The sequence below is a fragment of the Panicum virgatum genome, chromosome 9K (assembly GCF_016808335.1).
Source record: "Panicum virgatum strain AP13 chromosome 9K, P.virgatum_v5, whole genome shotgun sequence".
Classification (NCBI taxonomy): domain Eukaryota; kingdom Viridiplantae; phylum Streptophyta; class Magnoliopsida; order Poales; family Poaceae; genus Panicum; species Panicum virgatum.
In genome coordinates, this window is record NC_053144.1 from 61481845 (window position 1) to 61508112 (window position 26268).

Below are 26268 nucleotides of genomic sequence, written 5' to 3' on the forward strand. Positions count from 1 at the left end.
ACAGTCAAGTGTTCTTTATTTGTGCCGTATACAATGATCATTTAAAAAACAAATACAGTGATTTATTTTTTCGAAAAAAAAAATCAAATACAGTGAAATCCATTCATCTTTGTAAAAGAATTCTTCCCTGCATATCTGCTAGCTGCTCGCCTTGCCAATGGACGCCATAAAGCACACGAGCGAGAAGAGTAATAATAGGTCGACACACATGGCCGTAGGCACTAGTTCATGTTGGATGTGGCAGCCTGAACCTGAGCCTGAGCTGCTCGGGATTCGAGAGCACGAGGGGCATCCATGTACATACACCCATGCATCTCCGGATACATGGCATGATGATGGCGCGAGAAGAGAACTGCTAGTGCTAGCTGCTGCTGGGAGCAACGTACCCAGAGATAAAAGCAGCCTCCTACCTTTGCATACTTTGGTTTGGCGTGCGGGCTGCGTCCGCCAAAGACCCAAATGATGAAACAGGCGGACGAGGAGGGAGAAATTGAAGGGGCTGCTCCGTCCGAAATATATTTGCATATATTCCAAGTAGCTCTCCGTTTTTGTTTTGGTTTTTTGCTGGGAAATAGTGAAGTGCGCTGCACCTTCTTCCGGTGTACGGCATGAAGAAGTAGCTGTTAAATATAGGGCACCTTTATTAAGTACTAAGATGATGATATGATGCTTAATCGCTTCGTAGTGATGATTAGACATTGACAAGGACAAGATGCCATCATCACGTATACTAGTTGATTTCTTTTCTAGTCATGTGTTCATGAGAAGGAAAAGGGGAAACAGAATGTAAAGGCATGCAGCATCCTAGTAATTAATTCATGAAATTTGTCGTCGTTTCTTCCAATAATAATCCTGTTTTGCATGCAAGAGAAATAATATATAGTGTAGATTCCTGGGCAACACTTAAAAAGATCATATGTACTTTTATTAGAAAAAAATATATCATAAAACTTCTCTCTTGGCGGGTAGATTTGATAAACTACCAAGACCAATAATTAATAAGTGTTCATGATAGAATTCAACAACTGCTACTAGATACTGCATACAGCACAGCACAGCACAGAAACGATAATCTTCAGAAAATAAAGAACGCTGTTCTTTTTCAACATATTAAAACTCTGATCTTCATATACTTTGCACACATTGAGGTCGAACATTTACAGATAGATACACGGTTTGCCAAAGATTGTTGATAAAGTTATTAGTAGTCAAACTTGTGTTTTGAGGAATCGCCTCAATAATGTCCAAAATGTCAATCTTTTTAGTGATGGGAGGGGATCAGTTCAAAGTCAAAAGCAAGTAAAATTCTGCTAAAAAGAAGGACTGTTCGCCGGCGCCCCATGGTTTAGTTCCCCCGGGAAAAGAAGCTCTCGCTTTTTCCCCTCTTCGAATCTATGTGTACTAGCTATACACTAGCTTCGCCAAAAGGGCATCTGCTTACGAGTATTGTAATAAACACCCAGCTAGTATAGCTGGATCGATTAGAAAAGACATGTGTGAGCAACTTACCCAGATTAAACTGTTTGATTAATGAGCTACACATGCAGCCATCTTAGCAGAAAGTCGAAAGCAGGGGGAGGCACTAGGGAAAAGCCAAGAGATCGGCAAATAATTATAAGAAACCCTGGGTTGTGCGATGGAGGAGAAAGATGTCAATGCCATCTCATTGTGCCTTAGTTTAGTCGTGGAGAGAAAAAGGGTTAGGATCAAGCCAAGGTCGAAATGATCGCATGCATGTGTGAAGAAGAATCTTCCTCACATCACCCTCCCATTTCTCACTACGTACTAGTAATATAAAGAGAGTGCCATGGTTCTTCAGCAAAGCAATCACTGCAAGTCATAAGGGTGAGCTGTTCGTGTGCACATGTAGTTTGTTATATATATGAGAGACAGGCGAAATAATTACCTCTCGATCATTTGGTCAAGGCAACCAACCAAAGGGTGCGTGCACAGTGCACTCGTTTTTTCCTACTAGTATTTTGTGTTTATATTTCAATCACAACCTTTTAGTATTTGTATGTAACTAGGCGTATAGCCCGCGCATTTGTGCGGCTAGTATTGAAAATTCAAATATTTGCATGTCGTTGTATCCTTACTTAAAGGTTATACTATTTTTTTACCATACATCATCATGTTCATTATCGTAAATTATGTTTTATTGTTGATTAAAACAATTCAACTATGATCTACCTATAATAACAATTTGATTTGTTGAGCTTTAATTTAATGATATTATGCAGATAATTATTCTTATTCTTATTTTTTTATTTTATTTTGATTGATTATTGTTAGCTTTAGTTTTTATTAATAGTATATATTTGTAACTGATACATAGCTAAATGGTATTTTATATTTAATTTTTCATAATGACATTGGTGGGTGATTTTTAATTAGGCACAGGGGTATTTTAGGCTAATTTTTATCGTAATAGCAGTGGTGGGTAATTTTTGTTTTTCTATTTTTCTCCGATTAACGTGGGAATTTCTAGGCCTTGTGAGCGAACGTGGAGGCTCCGTATAGCCCGCGCATTTGCGCGGCTAGTATTGAAAATTCAAAAATTTACATGTCGTTATATCCTTACTTAAAGGTTATACTATTTTTTTACCATACATCATCCTCTTCATTATCGTAAATTATGTCTTATTGTTGATTAAAATAATTCAACTATGATCTACCTATAATAATAATTTGATTTGTTGAGCTTTAATAATATTATGCAGATAATTATTCTTATTTTCATTTCATTTTGATTGATTGTTGTTAGCTTTAGTTTTATTAATAGTATATATTTGTAACTGATATATTAAAAATTCAAAAATTCGCATGTCGTTGTATCCTTACTTAAATGTTATACTATTTTTTTTACCATACATCATCCTGTTCATTATCGTAAATTATGTCTTATTGTTGATTAAAACAATTCAGCTATGATCTACCTATAATAACAATTTGATTTGTTGAGCTTTAATAATATTATGCAGATAATTATTCTTATTTTCATTTTATTTTGATTGATTGCTGTTAGCTTTAGTTTTATTAATAGTATATATTTGTAACTGATATATAGCTAAATAGTATTTTATATTTATTTTTTCATAATGGCATTGGTGGGTGATTTTTAATTAGGCGTAGGGGTATTTTAGACTATTTTTTATCGTAATGGCAGTGGTGGGTATTTTTTATTTTTCTCCGATTATTGTGGGAATTTTTAGACCTTGAGAGCGAACGTGGAGGCTCCGTTTGTTGGCAGTATGAACTAAAGTTTCCATCTCACTGCCTAACTCATGTCTGGCCAAGAAAAAAAAAAGAGAAATTGGAAAGAGGAGCAACATGTTCTCTTCTAGTAGACGGCCGGAGCAGTTATCACGGACACATGCATGCAAGCAAGGGATATGTGCAGATTGAGCTAACCACCATAATCAATAGGTGTGACGAGATTGGGGAGAACAGTCGTCTCATGATCCCATCGATATGGTCTTAATAAAGAAGCCCTGATTTAAAACAAACAAACAAAGGTTTGATAAAAGCTGCCCATCCAATGAGTATAAGAGACACATTCCCCCTTCAAAAAAGGGGGGCACACCCACACACCGATGCAGGCGCAAAAGCAAAGAGATATAGACAAAGCCCTTTCTTTCTCTCTTTCACCACCATTCACCCTCTCTCTCTTCCTCCTCCCTAAGGTAGAGAGCTATATATGATCCCCCTATGCCCCCAAAGCCTTTCCACACAAACACAACGATATATGCACCTTGCTGAGCTTTCCACCCCATAAAGCTTCCCTTGGCACCTCTATCCCACTAAGGAGCAAAAAGAGAAGAGGGAAAGGAGCCAAGCCCCAAGTGCTAGGTGCCTGCCTTAGCTTGCTTGGCGAGGGCATTCATCAGCTGCTGGCTAGCCCTGGTCCTTAAAAAGAAGCAACTCCCTAACGCTTATGGCACTACTGGTCAAGAGCCACCACCAAATGTTGGCCTCCTCGTCCACCTCCTCGTCGTCCCCGTCGGCGTCCCGGCAGCTGGCGGCGGCGGCGGCGGCGCCTCAACCCCCCTCCTCCTGCCTCACCGACCAGCAGCCGTCCCCCGCCAAGCGCAAGCGGCGCCCGCCCGGCACACCGGGTACGATCGAGATCGTCGTCGTCGATCGATCTTTTGCATGCCATGGATCATCATCATCATATAATATCTGCAGTTTGCTAGTTTTCAATATATAATGCGTGCACCGTGCTTGGACGACTACGCAGTTTGCAAACTTTTTGTAAAAAGATGCATATGCATGGCTGATGATCGAGATGGATGTGCATGATGCAGACCCCGATGCGGAGGTGGTGGCGCTGTCGCCGCGGACGCTGCTGGAGTCGGACCGGTACGTGTGCGAGATCTGCGGGCAGGGCTTCCAGCGGGAGCAGAACCTGCAGATGCACCGGCGGCGGCACAAGGTGCCGTGGCGGCTCGTGAAGCGGGCGCCGCCGGGCGGCGGCGAGGACGGCGGCGGTGGCGGTGCCAGCGGCGGCGCTGCTGCTGCCGGCGGCGGCGGCGCGCCGCGTAAGCGCGTGTTCGTGTGCCCCGAGCCGAGCTGCCTCCACCACGACCCCGCCCACGCGCTGGGAGACCTGGTGGGCATCAAGAAGCACTTCCGGCGCAAGCACGGCGGGCGGCGGCAGTGGGTGTGCGCCCGCTGCGCCAAGGGCTACGCCGTCCAGTCCGACTACAAGGCCCACCTCAAGACCTGCGGCACCCGCGGCCACTCCTGCGACTGCGGCCGCGTCTTCTCGCGGTACGTACTGTACACTACACGCCGCCCTCCGATCCGATCCCTGCTTCTTCCTCTTCTCCTCTACGTATAGTAGCCGCGCATGGAGATGAGACAAAAGCTATGGTGTTCCTGCCGGCTCGCAAGTAGGACCTGCTGAGTGCTTGCTTGCCTGGGAAAGCCGGCCGACACCAATTAATTGGGGTTCGATCCGGTGCTTATTAGCAAGCTGACCACCGGGCGATACAATATCAGCTGGTAATCGTTCGTACGGACACAGGCAGGTGGGGCTAGCCACTATGCCTTCGCTTTGCTTGCATTTGGCGCTGCATGCATGGTGGCCGGTGATCTGGTGATGGTATCTATCAATCTATCGGTGGACGGAGAGCTGCCTGCTGCTAGCTAGCAAGTAGTAGGAGTAGTAGCTTAGCTTGATGAGGATGGGGTGGGTTCCATAGTATCTAAATATCCACTGAAAAAAAGGCACCATCTTTTTGCGAAGAAAAAAAGAGAAAAAAAAGAAAGCAGAAGCGGATCGAGGGTGGCACGGCGCACCGGGATGTGATCGTTCCGGTGGCGGGTTGCGGTAGGACCGAAAGTTCCAACGCGACGGGCGACAGCGATGGCGCATCGACCATAAACTGTCTTGGCTCCCCCCACCGCTGCGCTGCTCGTGGAGATTCCTTCACAGAATCTGGCATTTATATGTTCACTTTTATATGCTACTCGCTCGGTTTTCTTTAACCAATAAGCAAGTAATCACTGTTGCTACTTGCTTGTGCGAACAACAGTAAAAAAAACCAATATATTTGCTTGCAGTAGCTAGCAAACTTGGCATGTGTATGCATGTACTAGCTAGCCTAGCTAGGAGCAGAAACTGCTGTACGTGACCATGATCAGAGATCAGGTGAATACTTACACATGCATGTGAGCTTGTGATCGGTTTGGGGGCTGACCGGATCACCAGATGGAGCAGCTAGCTAGTGGTCGTCACAGCAGGGGGTCAGGGTCTCTCTAGGTAGAGACAAGGTGCTCCATTCCTCGGACCCCCCCTGGCCTGATCCGCCGAAGTACAGGCGCCCCTCCAGCCGCAGCCACACACGCACTACCACCACCGCGGCCGATGCGCCTGCCCCCATGTGCTCCCCCCGCCTTCACCCCCCCCCCCCCCCCCCCCCAACCCACCCAAGCAACAATGCCCCGGCATGGCCTAGCCCCTTTAATAATTGGCACGGCAGCCACACTCCCTTGTCACTCACCACCGCACAGATATGCCGCCCGGCCCGGACATGCACGCTTCCTTTCTCGATCTAGACTAGGATAGATGCATGGTGTCCGTGTCTCCATCTACCATCGATCTCTCTCCTTGCTGCATCCTTCCATGTGTTTTCCCAATCAGCTAATGCCTAGCTACATTATCCACTTAAGCATGTGTGTTACTGGTGGTCCTTGGAATTGGATTACGTGCGTTGATCATTTGTTTCTTTTTGCCCGAGCACTTGGTGTGTATGGCACGTATCAAGTATCAACCGATGAATAATAGCAATGCACGGAGCGCGCCTAGCTAGGCATGTGTCGCAGCTGTTGTGTCGGTCCCCTGAACTGAAGGTGACGCGTCGATCCGGAGCCAATTATGCTGCCGCGGATGAAGCTTGCTATTAGATTGCTGTCGACCGATCGATCCGGATCGGGACGTGCTGTGTGTCGCTAGTAGCCGTCGTCGATCGACGCGTTGCTCTCGGCCGGCGCGCGGTCGTGCCAGTCGTGAGGGGCAAAGGGGCTTTGCCATCTCGAGCACATGCGGCGGCGATCCCTGCTCGCGATGGCGACGTACAGGGGGGCTATCGATTAATTAGCGTCTGCGCTGCGGGTTATGTACGTGGTTAGCGGGGTGGTTAGTGATGATGATGGTGGATGGATGCGTGTGTGTTTGCTGCAGGGTGGAGAGCTTCATCGAGCACCAGGACGCGTGCAACTCCAGCCGGATGCGCGGCGAGGTGGTGGCGCCGCCCGTGCCGTCGTCCGCGCTCCCGGCCATCCGTCTGGCGGTGCCGCGCCCGCATCCGCCGGCGGTGGCGGCGCCGCAGCCGCCGGAGCTCCAGCTCCTCCCGGCGTCGTCCACGGCGGCGCCGCCGGTCACCGCAACGACGGCTCTGTCGTCGTCCACCATTACCGCCGCCGCAACTACTACCGTGTCGTCCCAAGCTGAACCCCACGCGGCGGCGACGAAGCTGCAGCTCTCCATCGGCCCAACCGTCACCGCCGCGGCCTCCAACGAGGAGGACGCCGAGGAGCTGAGGCGCGCGGTGGAGGAGAAGGCCGCGGCGGACGCGGCGCGGGAGCGGGCGCGCGCGGAGGCCGCGGCGGCGGAGCGCGCGCTGGAGGAGGCCCGCCGCGCGCGGCAGCGGGCGCGGGCCGACCTCGAGAAGGCGTGCGCGCTGCGGGACCACGCCGCGCGCCTGCTCGCGCAGGTCACCTGCCACGCGTGCCGCCAGCGGTCGTCGCTCGTCGCCATGTCCATGGCCGCCGCCGTCGGCGAGGGCCACGGACACGGCCACGGCGGCCCGGCGGTGGCCTGCGACCCCATGAGGGGAGGAGGTGTAGGGGCAGGCATGTAGATCATCGCCATACATGGCGTGCACAGCACGGGGCGAGTTTGTGTACGTAGCTGAATTTGTAGGCCTTGTCGATCGTGTCGTCTGGCCATGGAGACAGCTTGGCGATGATGCTCAGAATTGAACTGCATGCAGCCGAGCACCCCGTTGGTTTTTAGGGTGCTATACAACTTTACTTTGGCCTGGGTAAAAGTTTCGGGATGCATGCATGTCATACCCTGAAATTTTTGAATTTCAGAATGTGATTAAAATTAAAAAAATAAATCAATGTTTTCTCATAATTTTAAAATTTTGTCAACATTTACTTTTCTTCACAGGGAATTTAGTAAAAATAAATGATAATTGGTTGTTTTTATAAAATTAAATGAAGGTGTTTTGTTTGTTGTGCACTCATGCTACCCTTGCATTGTTTTAATGTTGTGGTTCAATTTGAATTTGAATTCTTCGAATTTGAATTCAACTTGAATTTGTTTGAACCGTTTGCAAAAAGGAAAAATAGGAAAAACTCGTTTTCAGCCCAAACCGCCAGCCCGGCCCAGTCCGCTCCTTTTTCTCCTTCCGCACGCGGCCCACGTTGCCCCGGCCCGTTTCGCGTGCCAGCCCAGCCGCGCCCCCTTCTCATGCGCCGCCGACACGCGGGCCCCGCCTGTCGGGGCCGTCTCCCTCGCGTGAGCGACGCGGACTCAAGGAGTCCGGCCGCCGCACGCCCCGCGCCGCTCCTTCCTTCTTGGCCCGCACGCCAAGGCTCGGTCCCCGCCCCTATATAAGCGCCGCGACCTCCCTTAGACCCCCCCCCCCTCTGACGCGCGCCGCCTTTTCCCTCGCTCAAACCCTAGCCGCCGCCGCGCCATAGTTGGAGCTTCTCGGAGCTCCGCGTCGCGCCGCCGATCCGCCGTTCCGTCGCCTATCCTCGTCGGACACGCAACCCCGGAGCTCCGCGTCGTGGTGAGCAACGTCTCCAGCCGTTTTTCCCCTCCTCTCTCCCTCAGTTCCGCTCGCTTGAGCTCGCCGTCACCACTGTTCCGCTCCTCGACGCCGCATGCCCCGGTCCGGCCTTCCCCTTGACCACCGAACCCCAAGATGAGTTCCCCGTCTCTTGCTCTCACTCCCAGGCCATACCGCGCTCGAACCCGTGCCCGGAGTGCCGATTTTAGCAACTCCGGCGACCCCCGCCGCCGCTCGCCGTCGCACGTCGTCGCCGGCTCCGCCCAGCGTTGAGTCGAGCCGCCGTTCCGCTCGACGAGCCATATGTCTGTCTGCAGCCGAGCCATCCCGCCAGCCGAGCCGCGAGCCGACGCCCGAGCCGCCCCGACCTACTGCGCGCCGTCAGATCAAGATCCAACGGACGAGATCCAATCTAGCCCGAGTCAATCCAAACATACCGGTCAACCCTTGTACATTTTGCAAAAGAGCCCCTAGGATTTTAGAAAATCAACCCGCCGTCCTATGCAGTTGAAAAGTATTTACAAAACAGCCCTTTGTTTTATGTTTTAAACCCCTGATCTTTAGGAAATAGAACCCGCCGTCCAGGAAGTGTAGTTTTGCATGCTAGCCCCTAAAATTTAGGTTTAATTATGTTTAGGCCCCTGGTTTCTTCAGAAATAGCCCCTGGAAGCCCTGTTTCTTCACAAATAAACCCCTAGAACCTTGTTTTAGCCATATCTTTCACGTTTCAACTCCGTTTTCAGCAATTCTTGCGCTCACGTGATCCTTGTAACGTGTGCAATAGCTTTATAACCTTTTTATCCTCTGTGAGCACACTTTGTTGTGTCTTACAAATCTTTTCCATTAGTCCTTAACCCTTTTGGCTAATCGCGACTAAATCCTTAACTCATCGTTTAACCCATAGAATCGCCGTTTTAGCTCCGTTTTTCGCATTTCTTGAGTTCCCGTAATCGTAGCAACGAGCCCTATCCTTTAGTATGTTCTTTTAAAGTCTTTCTTTGTTTTGGTGTATTGTTCTTAGCTGTACTTGTTGTTTGTTTTGTATGTTTGCCCAAAGATTGTTCCGAGTAAAAGAATTGCTATTTGAAAATTGAAGATCAAGAATTGCAAGTGAGCAAAAGCTGAAGAGCAGTAAGAGTAGCTTTTCGTTGGAGAAAGGCAAGTGACCCTAACCATACTTCTATCTATGCTTTATTTACAAGAGTACTATGATTTAATTGGAACATGGAGAACCACCCAAGAAAACCGTACAACCACAATACTAATGGGCTCTGGTCTTGGCTAAGTAATTAGATGAACTATATGTTGTGTTGGGGTTGTTCCGCTTGGTGGTTATGAGTTTGTGTTGTGGAGCGGGTGAAGGAAGCTGCTTCTTCTGAGGGACCGCACGGCAGGGACCAACACATACATATAGGGATTCTTTGTAAAGGTCCTCGTAGCGTCCCTATGCAATCACACCTCGGAAGTGTGGTATTGTGCCTGATCAGCACATATGCGTGGTTGGGTTCAAAGTTCTTCGGAACTTTTACGCGAATTGTGGTGAAAGTGTACAACCTCTGCAGAGTTAAAACTAACCGGTTAGCCGTGCTCACGGTCACGAGCGGCTTAGACCCTCACATGATTAATAAACTTAAAGATGGATTTAAATCACTTTCTGGTTATTTCTTGTGGCCTTGCTGAGTACCAACCATAAGTGTACTCACCCTTGCTTACTGCTGCTCAGAAGGAGAAAGTTGTGGTGAAGTCTTTTGAAGATGTTGCTGAGTTCTAGGCGTACGCAACCCCCAGTCGATTGCCTGTGAAGTTTGAAGCCTTCGTTTCCAGGATAAGCTGTATAACTCTGATAGTCTTTTATTTGTTTTATTTCTCTTTTTCGTGATACTGTTACTGATTATTCACTTATAATGTCTCTATATGTATGAAACTTGATCCTGGCATACATATAGCTATGCATTCGGTTTTGTCCTTAAAACCGGGTGTGACAATGCATGCACGTCGATATCCCATAAGTTCGCTGTTATTATTCCTACTTTCTTGTGAGGGGCTAGTATGAGATTGCACGCGAATTTGTGACCATCAAAAAAGGGTTTCGACGATCTTCCCTCAAGCTTCCACCGCCCCTATCCATATTTTACCGCGTGCCTCCCTAAACCACCGTTGGTCAAAAAAAAACAAAACTATTGGCTATTGCCTAATCCGCCCTCTGTATGCTCAGGATCATGGTGACACGAGCACTAATTAATTCTTGATAAAGGAAAGGCTCAGTAATGCATGATTTACAGGGAATACCAATCTAAACTTTTGTTAGATGAAATGGCATGCCTGGCTTTATTGCAGATCTCATAGAATCATCCAAACTTTGTGAAAATTAAAGTACTATGTTTTCTGAAGGGAATTAAAGTTCTATGTTAATGAAAATATAAGTTGAAAAAAACATGAGAAATATGTGGAGAGAAAAAAAAACTCGATGAATACGTGGGCCTCCGATGTGGTACCGGACCGGGTTGCTACTGCCTACTACTACTCATCGGCTTGGCATGGCATCAGTGCGTGCGTCCCTGCAAAAGTGGTGGGCATTGCAACAGCAGGAACGCATAAATAAGGATGGCCGGTCTTTTGCAAAAGGAACCAAAAAACGCCTTTACCCCTGGCCTGCCTTCTTCACGTGCACAGCTTTTTACCGCACGAGTACGCCATTCAGTGCCAGAGCAATCCATTTCACCCGGAGCCAAAACGCACTGTTAAAAACCACTAGCCGTGACCCTTTTCACTGCAGAGAATATGCTCTCTCGCCTGGGGACGTCCGCCCTCAGGCTTTTCCCAGCACGGTCAGTTCAAAATTTTGCACGTATAGTAAATCTTTTTTTTTTCTCTTCTCCAAAACAAAACGGCAGCATTGTGAACCGGAGCAGTGAGCTCTTTTTCGTACTAGTACTAATCCAGGAAAAATGATGTTGCTCTGATAAGATTGACGGTGCTGTTTGACCAAGCTACAAAAGCAAAAATTCCCTAGACACCGCCCTACCAAACACCTAGATAGAGTACACAAGCTTGGTTGATGCTCGGCGATATGGCACCAGTTTTTCATAAAAGCTGTGATGGCGCAATGATGCCCTCCCGAACTTGCTTTTGTTTTCTCAGATTTTGATGCTGCTGTTTTGGTCCTAGTGCCAACGTAAGCAAGCATTGCAAGTCTGCAGCACGTACAGACACCTGGTCCTGCAAGCATCGGGCAGGCCTGTTGCCTGCCGACCCCAAGCTAGGACGGTTGATTCTCTCGGCGGCCGGTTGGCATTGGCACGGCGTCAAAAAAAAAAAAAAACTACCGTTGAAATACCAGATTATCTAGAAATGTGGAGCTTAAATTAGAAAGTTTTTTTATGGAAAAACTATGGCTTCGTAGTTTTTGTTAGTCAAAATCTAATTCTTAAAATTCCGTCCAGTAGAGTAGAAGAATTATAATTTTTTCAAATGATAGATAAGAACATCACGAATAAAGCCATTGTGACATTTATAAAAGGATTAGAGCAACTCCAGTGGAGTGACTAAATTTGAGTGACTAAAACTCATTTTAGTCATCCATTTTTTAAGTTTAGTCACTCAAAATGTAGTCTCTACTCCAGCAGCACCGACTAAATAGACTAAAAATGGTGGGCCTTACTTTTGGTAGCCTAAGTAGAGGGTTATCAAATTGAGGGAGTGTGAGAGGAAATTTAGTCACCCTCTCATTTTAGTCACCCAAATAGAAACCCTGCTGGAGATGAAAATTTGAGTAAAATGACTAAAATATAGGTTTAGTCACCCAAATAGAGACCCTGCAGGGGTTGCTCTAGAACCCAACCCGGAGGGCCGGAGCTACTTTCCTCTGTTCGGAATTCAAGCGCTGCCGTCGGCCCGACCGTCAGCTCAGCTCGCTAGGCCCGGCCACGTGGCTAGGCAACCAAAGAAGCGGCTTTAGGCTCGGCCCACGACTGCGTCGGCCCAAGTCACCACAACGCTTCTGAGGATTCGATCATCACAAGCAGTAGTACTCATGAATCATGATCCAGAGAGAGGAAACGGTTCAGATGCCTCCAAGCAGCTGACCGACCACATGAGAAAGGTATGGAAAATTCGTGGGATTTTGGAAGTAAGCTCACTGGAGTCAGAGGGGGGCAGGAAGTTTCTTCTTGTCTTTTCAGTGGAAGGTGACTGGAGGCATTCAATCTTGGATGGACCGTGGAACTACAAAGGGGATGCTTTCTTGGTGGAGAAACTTGAAGAGGGTGCTGATCCTTCGTCTGCTCTGTTCACTCATGCGCCAATGTGGGTGCAGTTTAGGAATATACCTTTCTATCTTCTGACTAAGAAGTTGGCCTTTGATTTAGGAGAATGTATAGGGAAAGCTAGGAGAGTTGATGATGTTGCTTGGGGTTTTATCAGTGATAAGTTTGTAAGGGTTAGGGTGCAACATCTTTTGTATAGGGCCCTATGCAAGGAAATCCTACTAGCTGACGAGATCACAGAAGAGGAGGTGGCTGTTCAGATCAGGTACGAAAGACTGCCAAATTTCTGCCTTTTCTGTGGATTCATAGGGCATATGGAAGCAAAATGTGATATGTCCAAGACGGAGCGGAAAATTGAGTTCAACCTGAATCTTCGTGTGCTCCCGGCTCATTTGGAGTTTCCTCAAAGCTGGTTCTTGCCAGATGCCATGGGGCAAACGTCGTCATCACAAGATACACCCTTACAGCTTTGGCGTACACCGACGCCAGCAAATTCAGTTGAGCAGGTGGTGGATGAAGTGGCCCGTCTATCAGTTGAAGACAACCATGAACAAGATCTTGCAGCAAAGTACTCAAGCAACAATAAACAGATAAGTCCTAATGACAAAGAGAAGAATTTGGAAGAAGACAAACAAGCAACACAAGATTTGTCTGACAAGAAGAGTAAAAAAGGCTGGAAACGCAAGGCAAGGGAGAATATGAGTGATCAGAGTGGTTCTCCCAAAGATAATGTAATTCAAAATACCATTTTGGCACAGGGGGCTGGGATGGTGCGATCCCAGGAAGATAATAAGGGGGTGGAGACAGGAATGGAACCTGCAGCAAAGAAGACTGCCCAGCAGCCAAACTCAGTTACTGATGGCCAAAATGAAGTTCTGGGAAAAAAGAAGGAAGGCAAACAAACCTTTGAATCTGCTGCAGGTAATAAAGATGAGAATGAAGGGGGTATTAGGAAGGTTTGCGGCAAGGATACAGATGGTGAAGAGGTAGCGACCGGTCTTGGGGCTACCGGCAAACTGCCGGGCGCTACTGAGAGCGCCCGGCAGGAACCATGAATCCCTTCGTGGTGAACTGCCATGGCGAGGGATGGCCATTGGTAGTTCAATTTTTTGTCTAGATGGTCTGGACGCTAAATCCCGGGATAGTTCTCTGGTCAGACTGCGGGCAGTACGAGAACTCTACTCTTTTCTGTGGGTCGAGAGTCAGCTTCAGAAGTGACTGTCTCCTTGCTTTGGGTCTTTGCATGGATGTCTTTGTCGCAATTTGTTTCTACCCACCTGATCTTTTTCTCCTTCCTGTACTTGTGAAAGTTTACTGTGAAATAAAAGAAAGCAACCACTTTGTCTATGTGAGTGTCTGCTTGTTGTGTTCTTTGCCCCTTTGTTTGCTATTTCCAGAAAAGATGAAGGAGGTCGGTTCACAAAGTATTTCGATGAAAGCGGGGCTGCCGGAGCAGTCCTGCGGGAAAAAATGAAGCTCATAGCATGGAATTGCCGGGGGGTTGGGAAACTCCCTGGCAATTCGCAGCCTTCTAAATCTTCGGAAGGAGGAGGATCCAGATATTCTTTTCTTTTCCGAGACCAAAATAGATGAGAGGAGGATTGAAGGTTTAAGATGGAAGCTTGGGTTAACGAATCTGGTGGTAAAAGATTGCAAGGGGAAGAGTGGTGGTCTTGCGATCTTTTGGAGAAAGGAAATAAACCTCCAGCTGCGAGGAATTTCTCGTTTCTATATTGATACTGATGTGGTGGAACTGGATGGCTTCATTTGGCGGTTTACAGGGTTCTACGGTGAACCAAAATCCGACCAAAAGGATCTGTCTTGGAAGGCGTTACGGACTCTAAATGCTTCTCGTCGACGGCCGTGGCTGTGTGTGGGGGACTTCAATGAAATTCTGCTTGGCTGTGAAAAGGAAGGTGGTCAGCCAAAAGCACAAGGTTGTATGGACCGGTTTAGGGAAGCTCTTGATGATTGTTCTCTCATGGATTTAGGTTTCGTCAGGGACCCCTTTACCTGGCGGAATAATTGTCACAACAGCGACAATTATATTAGGGAGCGTCTGGATCGGGCAGTGGCGGATGATGCTTGGTGCAGCAGGTTCTCAAATTTTAGGGTGATCAATGGCGATCCGTGACACTCGGATCATCGTCCTATTATTGTGGAGGTGAATGAGGAGATGCGAAGCAATGTGCGGCCAGGTGGGAAAGCTTTCCGGTTCGAGGCAGGTTGGATACAGGAGGAGCATTGCAAAACTATTGTGGAAAATGCTTGGAACCTGACGATGGGTGTGCGGGCGGGTAGTGTTGTTGAGGCTGTTCGAGAAGTGGGAGAAGATCTGTTGGGCGGGTAGTGTTGACTTGGAAAAGAATATAAAACTTGCAAAAAAGAATCTGGAGGCGTGCAGAAAGCTGGAGATAAATAGGAGGAATATTGCTCGAGAGGAAATTCTGAAGTACAAATTGGAGAAGTTAGAGGCCCGAAAGGAGTTGTATTGGCGCCAGAGAGCGCAAACCCATTGGCTGAAAAATGGGGATCGAAACACAAAGTTCTATCATGCTTTTGCATCGGAGAGAAGGAGAAGAAATAGAATCAAAAAACTTGTGAGGGATGATGGGGGAATTGTGGAGGATGAGCAGGAGATCCACAACCTTATAACTAACTTTTATAAAGATTTATTTTGCAGTTGTGCTGGGAACCGATATGATGAATTATTGTCCCAAGTTGAACCTAGAGTCACTCCTCTGATGAACCAGATTCTGATGAAGGAGTTCACTGATGATGAGATCAAAGCGGCCCTGGACAGCATGGGGGACCTTAAGGCGCCGGGCATGGATGGCATGCCGGCCCTTTTTTTCAAGCAATACTGGGTTGGTGCTGATGTAACACGTGAGGTAAAGAAATTGTTGCAGGGAGGAGAGATACAAAAGGGCTGGAATGAAACTGTGGTGGTGCTGATCCCAAAGGTCTCAAATCTTGAGCGATTGAAGGACCTCCGCCCAATCAGTTTATGCAATGTTGTATACAAGATCGCATCCAAGGTACTGTCAAATCGTCTAAAGTTTATTCTACCAGAGATTATTGCATTGAATCAGAGTGCCTTTGTCCCTGGGCGTATGATTACGGACAATGTTCTACTTGCCTATGAAATGACACACTATATGCAGACAAAAAGAAGTGGAAAACAAAGCTATGCTGCTGTCAAACTGGATATGAGCAAAGCTTATGATCGCGTGGAGTGGTCCTTCCTTGAGAAGATGATGATCAAGCTTGGTTTTCATGAACGATGGGTTGATACTATTATGAAATGCGTGACCACAGTGACATATCGTATTAAAGTGAATGGCCAGCTCACTGATGAGATTGCGCCGCAGCGTGGTTTGCGACAGGGGGATCCCCTTTCCCCATATTTATTTTTGTTGTGTGCAGAGGCTTTCTCGTGCTTACTCCTTGCTGCAGAAAGACGGGGAGAATTAGAAGGAGTGAAAGTGTGCCAAGATGCACCGAGCATTAACCACCTTTTGTTTGCTGATGACTCATTGCTACTCCTGAAGAATGATGTGCGGAGTGCAAATCATCTGCAAGATATACTTTCATTGTATGAGAATTGCTCGAGGCAAACGATAAATAAAGATAAGTCCTCGATTATGTTCAGTCAAAATGCAAAGACTGTTGATAAGGAGCAAATGATGACTGCTCTGGATATTAGAGTTGAAGCACGAAATGATAAATACTTGGGCCTACCAGTATATATGGGGAAATCAAAAGAGAAGACTTTTGCTTACCTGAAGGACAGGGTTTGGAAACGGGTGCAAGGATGGAAAGAAAAATTACTCTCCAAGGCAGGAAAGGAGATCTTTATTAAAGCAGTAGCCCAAGCAATTCCTAGCTATGCTATGTCCTGTTTTGATCTTACAAAGAATTTGTGTGATGACATTAGCAGAATGATTTGCCGATTCTGGTGGGCTCAGCAGAGTAATGAGCATAAGATGCATTGGCTTTCCAAGGAGACACCGTGTACTCAAAAAGAAGATGGTGGCTTGGGATTCCGGAACCTGCATCTATTTAATTTAGCCATGCTCGCCAGGCAGGGTTGGAGAATACTATCAAACCCGGACTCTCTGTGTGCTCGTGTTCTCCGGGCAAAATACTTCCCGGATGGTGATTTGTTAAAGGTGAAGGAGGGGCCTGGCATCTCATATTCATGGCGCAGCATAATTCGTGGTGTGCAAGCTCTTAAAAAGGGTCTTATTTGGCGAGTAGGCGACGGAACACAGATTAATATTTGGCTGGACCCATGGATCCCGGATGGTGTTACAAGGAGGCCGATCACACCAAGAGGTCAGACTCTGTTAACACGAGTTTCAGAATTGATAGACCCAATCACTGGTAACTGGGATCGACAGCTGATAGAGGAGGTGTTTTGGGAGGAAGATTGGGGGCGAATTCTGGGCATTCCGATCAAGGCAGGCATGGATGATCTGCTCGCCTGGCACTATGACAAGAAGGGCATTTTCTCTGTCAAGTCTAACTACCATGTTCTGGCTGATGACCAAAGGAGGGCTGTCGGTCACTAGCAAGGAGAGCAGCTCGAGCCCTGTCCGAGATTAAGAAGCTAGCTACATTTGGAAAAAAAGATATGGAAATTAAATTGCCCGCCAAAGGTAAAACATTTTCTGTGGAGGTTTACACACAACAGCTTACCACTTCGCAAGAATATCTATAGGCGTGGGATGGATATTGATACTAGATGCCCTGTTTGTTGGAGATTGGATGAAGACGGGGGGCACTGTTTTTTCAAGTGCAAACAGGTGAAGTATTGCTAGAGGGCTCTAATCTTGGAAGGTGATCGGCTGGCTCTGAGCAGTCTGTCATCCTCTCATAATGTGACTGAACATATCCTGAAGATGCCAGATGAGAAGATACGGTTAATCGTTGGGCTTTTGTGGTCATGGTGGAATGCCCGCAATAAATCAAATGCAGGTGAGGGGTTGAGAAGCACTGATGAAGTCATTTTTAAAGCTCGGTCGTTAACTCAACATGTTCAGCAAGAAGAAGCTGGCAGAAGTGCGATGTTTGTAAGGTCAAATGATCAGAGATGGGTTCCACCACTGCCTGATGTTTGGAAGATTAATGTTGATGCTGCGTTTTGGGAGAAGGAGGCGTCGGGAGCCTGGGGTTTTGTCGTCCGCGATGATCAGTGTGCTGCGGTGATGGCAGGTGCAGGGAAGTTGGCAGTGGTGACAGACGCGTTATGCGCGGAGGCCCACGCCTGTGTTGCAGCGCTCCAAGCAGCAGCAACCCAGGGAATGCAAAAAATTGTTCTGGAGTCTGACTCTCAGACGTTGGTTAAGGCTTTGCAGACGACGGAGTATGATTTGGCGCCGGGAGGTGTGCTCTTCAGGGAGGCTAAGTTCATGCTGGCAACTATGTTTAGTTCGACGTCGATTGTCCATGCTTATCGCTCTTGTAATTCTGTGACACATACACTAGCTCGCTTTGGTCGTGAACGGGACCCGGATCATCCAATCATTTGGATGCCATCAAAAAAAAATTGAATCATGATCCAGCAATCCAACAGCATCTACACGTTTATTGCGTTTGGTTACTCACTGGAAAATCCTCCTTATTATTTAATTTGACACACTGGAAATTTAAGCACGCAGCATCTTTTTGGCAGCTCGCCGATCAGCAGCGATCCATGTGCAGGGCGGCGGCGGCGGAGGCTTTGTCTATATCTCGCCGTCCCAGAGCTCCTCGAGGGACTTGTACTGCCCGTGCTCGGTGATGTAGCGGCGGCCCTGGTTGATCTTCCGCTGGGGGATCTTGCTGATCCGCTGCCTCTCCTTCTCCGTCAGCTCCCAGCCCACGATGTCCAGGTTCTCCCTCATCCGGGCCTCGTCGAAGCTCTTCACGATCAGGCAGTCGCCCTGCTCGTACACCCACCGCAGGCACACCTGACAACAAGATCATCAAACCCTTCATCATCAGTAGCTGGAGGCTGGAGGCGAGATCGACCATGGCGTCAGCGGAGCGTGCGTGCCTGGGCGACGGTCTTGCCCTTGGCCCTGGCGATCTCGTGCAGGACGCCGGAGTCCATCACCGAGTCGCTGCCCCAGTGCGTACCCTTGGCGCCCAGCGGCGAGTAGGCGCACAGCTGGATGCCCTTCCCGTTGCAGAACTCCCTCAGCTTCCTCTGCTGCCACACCGGGTTGATCTCGACCTGGTTGACCGCGGGCGGCACGGTGGCGAAGGAGAGCAGCGCCTCCAGCTTCCTGCAGGAGAAGTTGCAGACGCCGATGGCCCTGGCGAGGCCCAGGCGGTGGCACTCCTCCATGGCCTCCCACACGCCGCGCATGTCGAAGGGCTCGAAGTCCTCGGCCGTGAAGGGCGCCGTGAACCGCCCGGCCTTCATGGTCACCGGCCAGTGGACCATGTACAGGTCCACGTACTCCATCTGGAGATTGCTGCACACACGGGTAGGCAAGCGTGGCAGTTAAACTCAAACGCCAAGTCGTTGAAGGCCCAGCCGAGACAGGGAGGAGATCGAGAGGCAACAAACAGGCAAGTGAGCGGAGCGCACGGCACCTGAGCGTCCGGCGGAGGGCCGGGAGCACCCTGTCGGGGTGGGCGTCGGCGCACCAGACCTTGGAGGTGACGAAGAGCTCGCCGCGGGAGACGACCCCCGTGTGCACGGCCTCGGCGGCGGCCTCCCCGATGGGCCCCTCGGTGGCGTAGTGCGCCGCCGTGTCGAAGTGGCGGTAGCCGAGCTGCATGGCGCGGAGCACCGCGCGGCGGACGGGGTCCGGCAGGGGCCCCTGCACCGCCGTTCCCAGGCCGATCCGCGGCAGGCCGCACGGGGCTCGCTCGGTGGCGGCGCTCATGGTCCCCTTCCCCAGCACACAACTCAATCCGGCCTCTCTGCGCTAGGCGTGCCGCGTGCGTGTCTGAGAGTGTCGACACCACTTGGCTGCTTTGTTGGTGTCCCAGTACATGCCGGGCACGGCGTATATATACACGTCCATGCCTCGTTGGAGCTGGCGCCTCGCTCGGCCGCCCTCATGCAATGCCTGCGTGCAGTGTAGTTGGCACAGAAGAGCAGTTCTTAAAAAGTTCAGAAAGTTACTTTTTTTTTACGTTTAAGGAGTGTTCTTACGGACCCGACCTGGCATTCTCGGTGCAGAAGGCGTCCACGTCGGCGGAGAACGTGAGGAGCGCTGCTGGAGGGTGGAGTACTTCAGTGACGTGGCTTGTTTTTTTTCTCTCGCTTGGATTCCTTCGCGTTTACGGGGGCTGTAACGTGTGGGTTTTACGCTTGAGGCTGTGGCGTTTCACCACCAAGGTGTGAGGGGGGAGGCCCAGGTCATGCCATCCTGCGCGGCTTTGTTGTGTTGTACTGTGCCGCGCGAGATAGAGACCGGGCAGGTTCATGCCGTCCGCCCCCGCGGCCCCGCGCTGCGTCACCGTGTAGGCATGCACTCGCCACCTCCGGACAAGGGGACATCCATGACCGACAGGGAGCTTGGATTTTGCTATATTATGTGGGTTTCAGGCTCCGACGCGAAAGGCATGAGCTCCGCCAGGGTTGCATTGCAAGTTTGCAGCTGCAACATCATGCTGGTGTTTATCGGGAAGTCTCAATTCTGGACCTGTAGCATTCAGCGAGAAAAGTAGTACTGGGACCCATACAAAGATGATCATGAGCTGTATCCATCCACCACATCGTGAGCCTATCGCCTTCATGCTAGCCGCACTCCTGCCACTTTGGCAGCTGCAACTGCGACGTGTGGGCAACTAGCAGAGCATGTTGATCCTGGCAAGTCAAGACAGTTTGATTGTGGAAAAAATTAATCGAAACAGGAGCAATTGAGCGGAAAACCGGACCGTGGCCAAGGAAGCAGCGGTCAACATGAGTCAAGACAGTTTGATGGCTTCCACAATCCTGTGAAAGCTGATAAATTTTGAAAATACAGAAAGCTCATGAGTACCAAACATGACTGCCATTTCAACAGTTCACAATGAAGCAATGGATACACGTATAAATGGACTTGCCCCCTCCAGAGGCATAGTCTCTACACATCTGTTATTATGTTTTAGAGAATATGACAGAACACAACATGGGTCTTCCACAGATATTCAGGCATGTCATGGTTCCAACAAAGTTACTGTCTGACGTCACTAGGGGGATAATACATAGGACGAAGGGAAAGACGATTTTTTATCACAGCAGTCGCATAAACATAACAAATTTATAGGTTCTCACCTGTTCCTATAAATAATGGCCTAATCTGAAACACGGCAATCTCTAGCTGCTCCTGTTGCACGCGAGAGCTAACCTTTTCTATATTTGGACTTCTCAGTGGCACCAAAAACAGGTACAACTCTGCTGCTCTTCATCTTCAACAAGCATCTCATTCGCACTTGATGGATTTGTATATGTGGCGGACAAAGAACAAGGCAGCGCGGAAGCCAACCATCCCAAGCATCAAGAAGAATGCATAGCAGATGCAGGCCATGTAGCCAAAGAAGAAAGATGTCTGCATGAAACCAGACATATCTGATCGTGCATAGTAGTAGTACAGGCAGTAGCCATAGACAAAGAAACCAGTTGATCCTCCACATAGGAACGACCTGTATTATTAAAGGCAGAAAAATCCCAAAAAAAAAGATCAGTACGGTATTCAACTGTAGTCCCTGAACGGGAAAAAAGAACGAGGTAAAAGTGCTCTTATCTGAGCAATCATTCTACATATTGCAAACAGCTAAGGTACTTAAATTGTTGCTCGCTTGAATGTCTACAATGGATCTCAGCAACTAACCCTTGTTTAGAAAACATATATGATATAACTCTATGCTGTAGTTGGTAGCCCTACACTAAAACTTGACTACCAAGAGACTTTTGCTAAATTGCTACAGCAACAGATTTCATAAATAGAGAAAAAGCTAGGTCAGGAAGCTAACTGGTTTGAGATGAACAGTTGAACCAACAAAAGAAGATGGCATACCATAAAATATAAAAGCTACTTATCAGAACAGGAATTTTCATTTTTATAGATGCGGAGCACTAGTAAGAAACATAATAGCATAGAACGTCGTGCTTATAGGTGCTGTTATGGACTCTTTTGTCGGCCAGACCTATCAGAGGAGGCCACGCAACAATGTCTAGGGCTAGAAGATTTAGTTAGTTAGCAGCAGGCATTATTTTCAGAAAAGTTTGTTAGTTGGTTTGTTAGGCTCGGCAGAATATAAGCCGTAGCAGCTTAGGAATCAGGTATGCAGAAATTGAGTTAAGAGTCCCTCAAGGAGGACAGGCCTCTTGCTCAGTCTGCCATTGTTATCTCTAATCTTCCCTAATAAAGCTTGAATTCCCTGCCCCAACAGGTGCTCAGCAAAATGTAGAAAAGATAGTAGGCTAGTAGTGTAGAAACTAGTATGGGATGGTTGCTACTCAATTCACCTTTTATCCTTATCAAGTTATTTTCTAAAAGAAAATGTAAGCATAAGAATTTATTCAAAAAAGCAATTAAACAGGAAAATAAATGTGTACCTCCACCACCACTCATGATCTTCGGCAGCAAGCTGGAAGTACGTCAGTGCAACGGTGATGAAAGCAGTGACAATAAGGAGGATGATAAAGACAATAAAGAGAATGCTGTAGATTGTGTAAATCCTGTGGCCCCAAACACTGGCAAAGATGTAGTACAGCTCAATGTATATGGCACTGAAAGGCAAAAATCCAGCCATAGCCATCTGCGGAATTGTTTTCCGGTACCAGGGAAGTGGAGGAATTTCCCTGGGGTATTTTGTGGTACGGCAAGGAGCTTGGAATTCACTTTTGCTGTTTTTACCAGCAATACCTCCCAAAACGAGCAAAGGAAATGTCACCAAGGTCCAGATGAGCACAATGACACAAATAGTGCCAAATGGCAATGCTGCTGTTGCACTATAAGCAATAGCAACTGTGTTCAAGAAGCAGAATGTCAGGAAGAGAGGTCCACAGAAGAGGCATCCTGTCAACAGCAGATTCCTCACCTGAAAAGATCCATATAATGGCAAAATTACTACTGTAACAGAAGTGTATTTGAATTTGGTTCATACAGTCAAGGCAGTACAAACCCAGTTTGTCCCCTCCAGCTGACAGTAGAAAGAGGTAGCAACATATCCAGCGATTCCTGAAGTCAGTGCATAGATGACAACCAATGCAGTAAACAATGCACCGCGGTTGTAAGGGTAGAATACTCCAACAAGAGCAAGCAGGAATATAAAGGTTGTGCTGCAGAGGTGCCACAAAAAAAGTTTGTTGCATGTCAAAAATATTAACTGGAGAAACAATTTCAGCTCTGCAAATATTATAAACAAAAAAAAATTAGCTGCAGGCACTTACAGGGCAAATAGTTGAGTTCCTGTGCCAAGAGCAGCGGAAAATAGCGACTTATTCTTGGGGAACCTGAAGACATCACCATGGATATACTTCCATCCAGACTCTTCTTGGTCATCAGCTGCTTCCTCATCATGGGCATACCTTCAAGTGAAAATGTACAATTTCAAATAATATATGGAGGAATATGCGACTGAATTCTATCGTGCTAAGACATGTCATGCACTAAAAAGGGTGCACACAATGCTGAAAGCTCGCACACAAGGTGAGGTCTGGAGAAGGGAATTTCTAGAAAACCTTACACTTGCTTAACTTTGCAAGGGAGACTGGTTCAAACCTAGGACCTCCAGGTCACATGTGGACATATCCTAACTTGTCATGCACTATCCCCAAAAAAAATGATTTAAACGGGCCACAAGGTCTAAATAGGTCCATGAGGCGATAGGTTTTCCTGATGAGCCATCAATTGTTTCAAAGAATCACGCATTGACATGATTCACCACTACAGGACATCACTCCCATCAATTGTTTCAAAGCACCACGCATTGACATGATTCAAAACTACAGGACATCATTCAAAAAAGACCGATGAGTATTGCAAATTAAAACAATGCTGCATTTGGTAGGTAGGAGATAAAATTTGTAGAAAATGCTCAACTAATATGGAATCAGTTCCACCGAAAGATACTAATTAGTAATTATACACTGCATCCAATATTAGACCCTGTTTGGTTTCTAAAAGTCCCTTGGCTAAAAAAAGTCTATGGGCTAAAACTTTTAGTCCCTACCTGTTTGGTTCTATGGACTAAAGGGACTAAAATTCATTAAATGAGGTAAAGAAATTACCCTACTACCCCTGCATGCATCTGCATGCATGCATGCTGCCATGCACATGTGCGCGCCTGGTAGGGGAGGGGGTCACGGGTGTGTTGTGGGGGTGGGGCCCGCAGGGGTAGGGTGGGATAAGTCCCAAAAAGCTCCTCTTGAGTCTTTTTTTCTTTAGCCTCTAAGAGACTAGTCCCAAAAAAGCCCCACCTGTTTGTTGGGACTTATGCAAAAGTCCCATGAAACAAACAGTGCCTTAAGAGATGCAAAAATACTGTAGTAATTAAAAACAAATCACCAAAATGCTAACCCCACGTACCTGATTTTCATCAAGAGAAAACAAACCATGTGACAAGTGTTTCTTTCTATTTATGCCAATGCAAAGGAAATGGAAAATTTTCTAGCGTGTTTGTGATAGAAATGGTAATATGCAAGAATGCAATTACTCATATTCAAAGACAAATGAAAATGGGAGGTTCTTACTTGACAAAATCATTCTTCAGTACTCGCATGAGGATCGTTGCAAGGAACCCTGTGAGGAGGAGGACTGTAACACAAGAGTTTATAATCGAGAACCAATGAACCTCCAGGTGGTGTGGCAAGTTGGAGGAGCTGGAATACTTCTCCATCCTCTTCGCAAATGGTGTAGGTGTCTCCTTCCACTTGACCGAGTAAAGGAATTCTACATTGGTCTCCTTATCCTCCGTCAGGTCAACCAATGCACTCTGATCAGTGTGCACATTGATCTCGATGACCCGGTCGTTGTTGTAGAGGATATCAAAGATGATGTGCCTGTATAGGTAGTACTTCCACTCGCTTGGGTCGGCCTTGCCTCCCTTCTCAACTTTACCAATGAAACCCCATAGTGGGAGATCATCATAGTACATCTGGAAGTAGTAGTCCTTAGCTACTGCATTCCGGAACTTGGCCACATCCTCCGTTGTGAGCTTCTTTGAGCAAACCGGCTTGGATTCGAGGTCCACACGGAAATCAAGCTTGTAAGGTGCATCGACCAAGCGATCCCCATTGAGGACCTCACCAAGGGCCTCGCTCTTATCTTTCACTTTCTCTGCAGAGGATATAATCTATTAGCAACCTCCAATTTGAGAAATTAATCGCTGTTAGCTTGATACTGATCGGAAGACTTGAAATTAACACAAACTGACCAGGAGAGCAGAAAGGCAGGTCGAAGTACCGATACGTCTCACTGCAAGGAGAAGGAACACAGCGTGAGAATGACTGTATAGCCAGCCTGTATAAAAATTTTGGTTCCGTCTACATACAGATCCAACTCCAAACAGTAACAGATTCACAGTTCAAGAAAATATATTCCCAGTAGCCTATCAGTAGAACAGATAATTGGCGGTAAAACCTATACAAGCCCAATACTATGAACCAAATTAAACCCTACGAGAAGGTCCTAAGTAGAATCAATTGCGGTTCCACCCGATTGTTATTACAGTTGCCGGTTTTCCCTCCTAGATCTCGGAAAACCTGTCGGCGTTGACCAAACCGACGCAACCCCCGCCCGAACACATTGCTCCACGAGATCGGGCAGGTAGAGTGAGTCCGCGCATCGGACAAATCCGACGACTCTGATCCCTCCCCAGCGCCCAGCGCCCAGCGCCCACGAACAATCCAGACAGGGGATCTGAGGGGCGAGGCCTCACCTGGGGTTGTGGAAGGGGCCGACCTTGTTGGCGTAGAGCGGGACGGGCTCGCCGGCCTTGTAGCGGTGGTCGGAGCCGTCGGCCGCCACGCCGCCGGCCGCCGCGAGGGCGAGGAGGGCAAGGAGCGCCGCGGCCGCGGCCGGCGAGGCCGCCATCGCTCTCGTCGGGCGGCGTTGACGAGGGGAGGGCGGGGCGAGGGTTTGGGGGGTGGGAGGAGGGAGACGGGGCGGAGAGATCTGAGGCCTGCGGGATTGCGAGTGGCGCTTTGCTTGCTGCTTAATAGAGAGAGAGAGAGATGGGGAGGGGGAGATCTGGGGGCCGGCCTGGGATGGCGTTGTCAGGTTGGGTGGTGGAAGGTGGCGACGGAGTGTATTGGTCCGAGAGCTAACCCACATTTTGGTGCGTCGGTCGGTTTGACACCATCCCATCCCAGCGGCCGGTTGAGTCCAACTCAAGTTTCTGCGCGCCCCTTTTTCCTGTCTCAGATCCTGTGAAATGGTGCTACCGGAGTCTCCTTAAAAAAAACACATATGTCAGTGCAATTACAGCTGGAAAATATATACACTAGCATCTATGATTTTCGTAAATCACTGTATCTTATTCAACTGTATACTGGCTGGAAGTCGCAGATCCACGAGAGTTAATGTACTTCGAGAGTTGAGCTAAGGTCGTTGCCCTCCAGCGACCAATGACTTGCTATTAGCGCGTGGTCGCGAGCATGGCACCAGGTAGAACAAGCTCCGAAAATTCAGAAGCATGCCAAACAAAGTACTGAGCCGAGTTCTACCCGTCGTCTTCAGCCAGACCACTTCCATTTTAACCCT

At 48.1% G+C, this 26268-nt stretch overlaps 3 protein-coding genes across 3 annotated transcripts; 1 reads left to right on the plus strand and 2 right to left on the minus strand.

Annotated features, from left to right (window-relative positions):
• Window positions 1–3586: 3586 nt before the first annotated feature.
• On the plus strand, window positions 3587–7575 carry LOC120646723 (protein indeterminate-domain 16-like). The gene is made up of 3 exons (XM_039923161.1): window positions 3587–4115; window positions 4308–4773; window positions 6689–7575. Exons 1-3 carry the CDS (start codon window positions 3935–3937, stop codon window positions 7365–7367), a joined length of 1326 nt encoding a protein of 441 aa, XP_039779095.1. The 5' UTR covers window positions 3587–3934; the 3' UTR covers window positions 7368–7575.
• Window positions 7576–18133: 10558 nt separating this feature from the next.
• Window positions 18134–19660, minus strand: LOC120646726 (deoxymugineic acid synthase 1-like). Its single transcript, XM_039923165.1, has 3 exons — window positions 19160–19660; window positions 18615–19038; window positions 18134–18528 (listed from the first exon to the last, which is right to left on the minus strand). Exons 1-3 carry the CDS (start codon window positions 19453–19455, stop codon window positions 18304–18306), a joined length of 945 nt encoding a protein of 314 aa, XP_039779099.1. The 5' UTR covers window positions 19456–19660; the 3' UTR covers window positions 18134–18303.
• Window positions 19661–20556: 896 nt separating this feature from the next.
• Window positions 20557–25797, minus strand: LOC120646724 (transmembrane 9 superfamily member 3-like). The gene is made up of 7 exons (XM_039923162.1): window positions 25445–25797; window positions 24941–24981; window positions 24258–24843; window positions 22956–23093; window positions 22688–22844; window positions 22119–22603; window positions 20557–21202 (listed from the first exon to the last, which is right to left on the minus strand). Exons 1-7 carry the CDS (start codon window positions 25597–25599, stop codon window positions 20983–20985), a joined length of 1782 nt encoding a protein of 593 aa, XP_039779096.1. The 5' UTR covers window positions 25600–25797; the 3' UTR covers window positions 20557–20982.
• Window positions 25798–26268: the final 471 nt, after the last annotated feature.

Coding starts and splice junctions, on each gene's coding strand:
- LOC120646723 (XM_039923161.1), top strand. CDS start 3,935: ATGGCACTACTGGTCAAGAGCCACCACCAAATGTTGGCCTCCTCGTCC. Junction 4,116..4,307: donor GCGCCCGCCCGGCACACCGG/GTACGATCGAGA, acceptor TGCATGATGCAG/ACCCCGATGCGGAGGTGGTG. Junction 4,774..6,688: donor TGCGGCCGCGTCTTCTCGCG/GTACGTACTGTA, acceptor TGTTTGCTGCAG/GGTGGAGAGCTTCATCGAGC.
- LOC120646726 (XM_039923165.1), bottom strand. CDS start 19,455: ATGAGCGCCGCCACCGAGCGAGCCCCGTGCGGCCTGCCGCGGATCGGC. Junction 19,039..19,159: donor GCCCTCCGCCGGACGCTCAG/GTGCCGTGCGCT, acceptor CCGTGTGTGCAG/CAATCTCCAGATGGAGTACG. Junction 18,529..18,614: donor AGGGCAAGACCGTCGCCCAG/GCACGCACGCTC, acceptor TCTTGTTGTCAG/GTGTGCCTGCGGTGGGTGTA.
- LOC120646724 (XM_039923162.1), bottom strand. CDS start 25,599: ATGGCGGCCTCGCCGGCCGCGGCCGCGGCGCTCCTTGCCCTCCTCGCC. Junction 24,982..25,444: donor GGCCCCTTCCACAACCCCAG/GTGAGGCCTCGC, acceptor TTCTCCTTGCAG/TGAGACGTATCGGTACTTCG. Junction 22,845..22,955: donor GGAACTCAACTATTTGCCCT/GTAAGTGCCTGC, acceptor GCACCTCTGCAG/CACAACCTTTATATTCCTGC.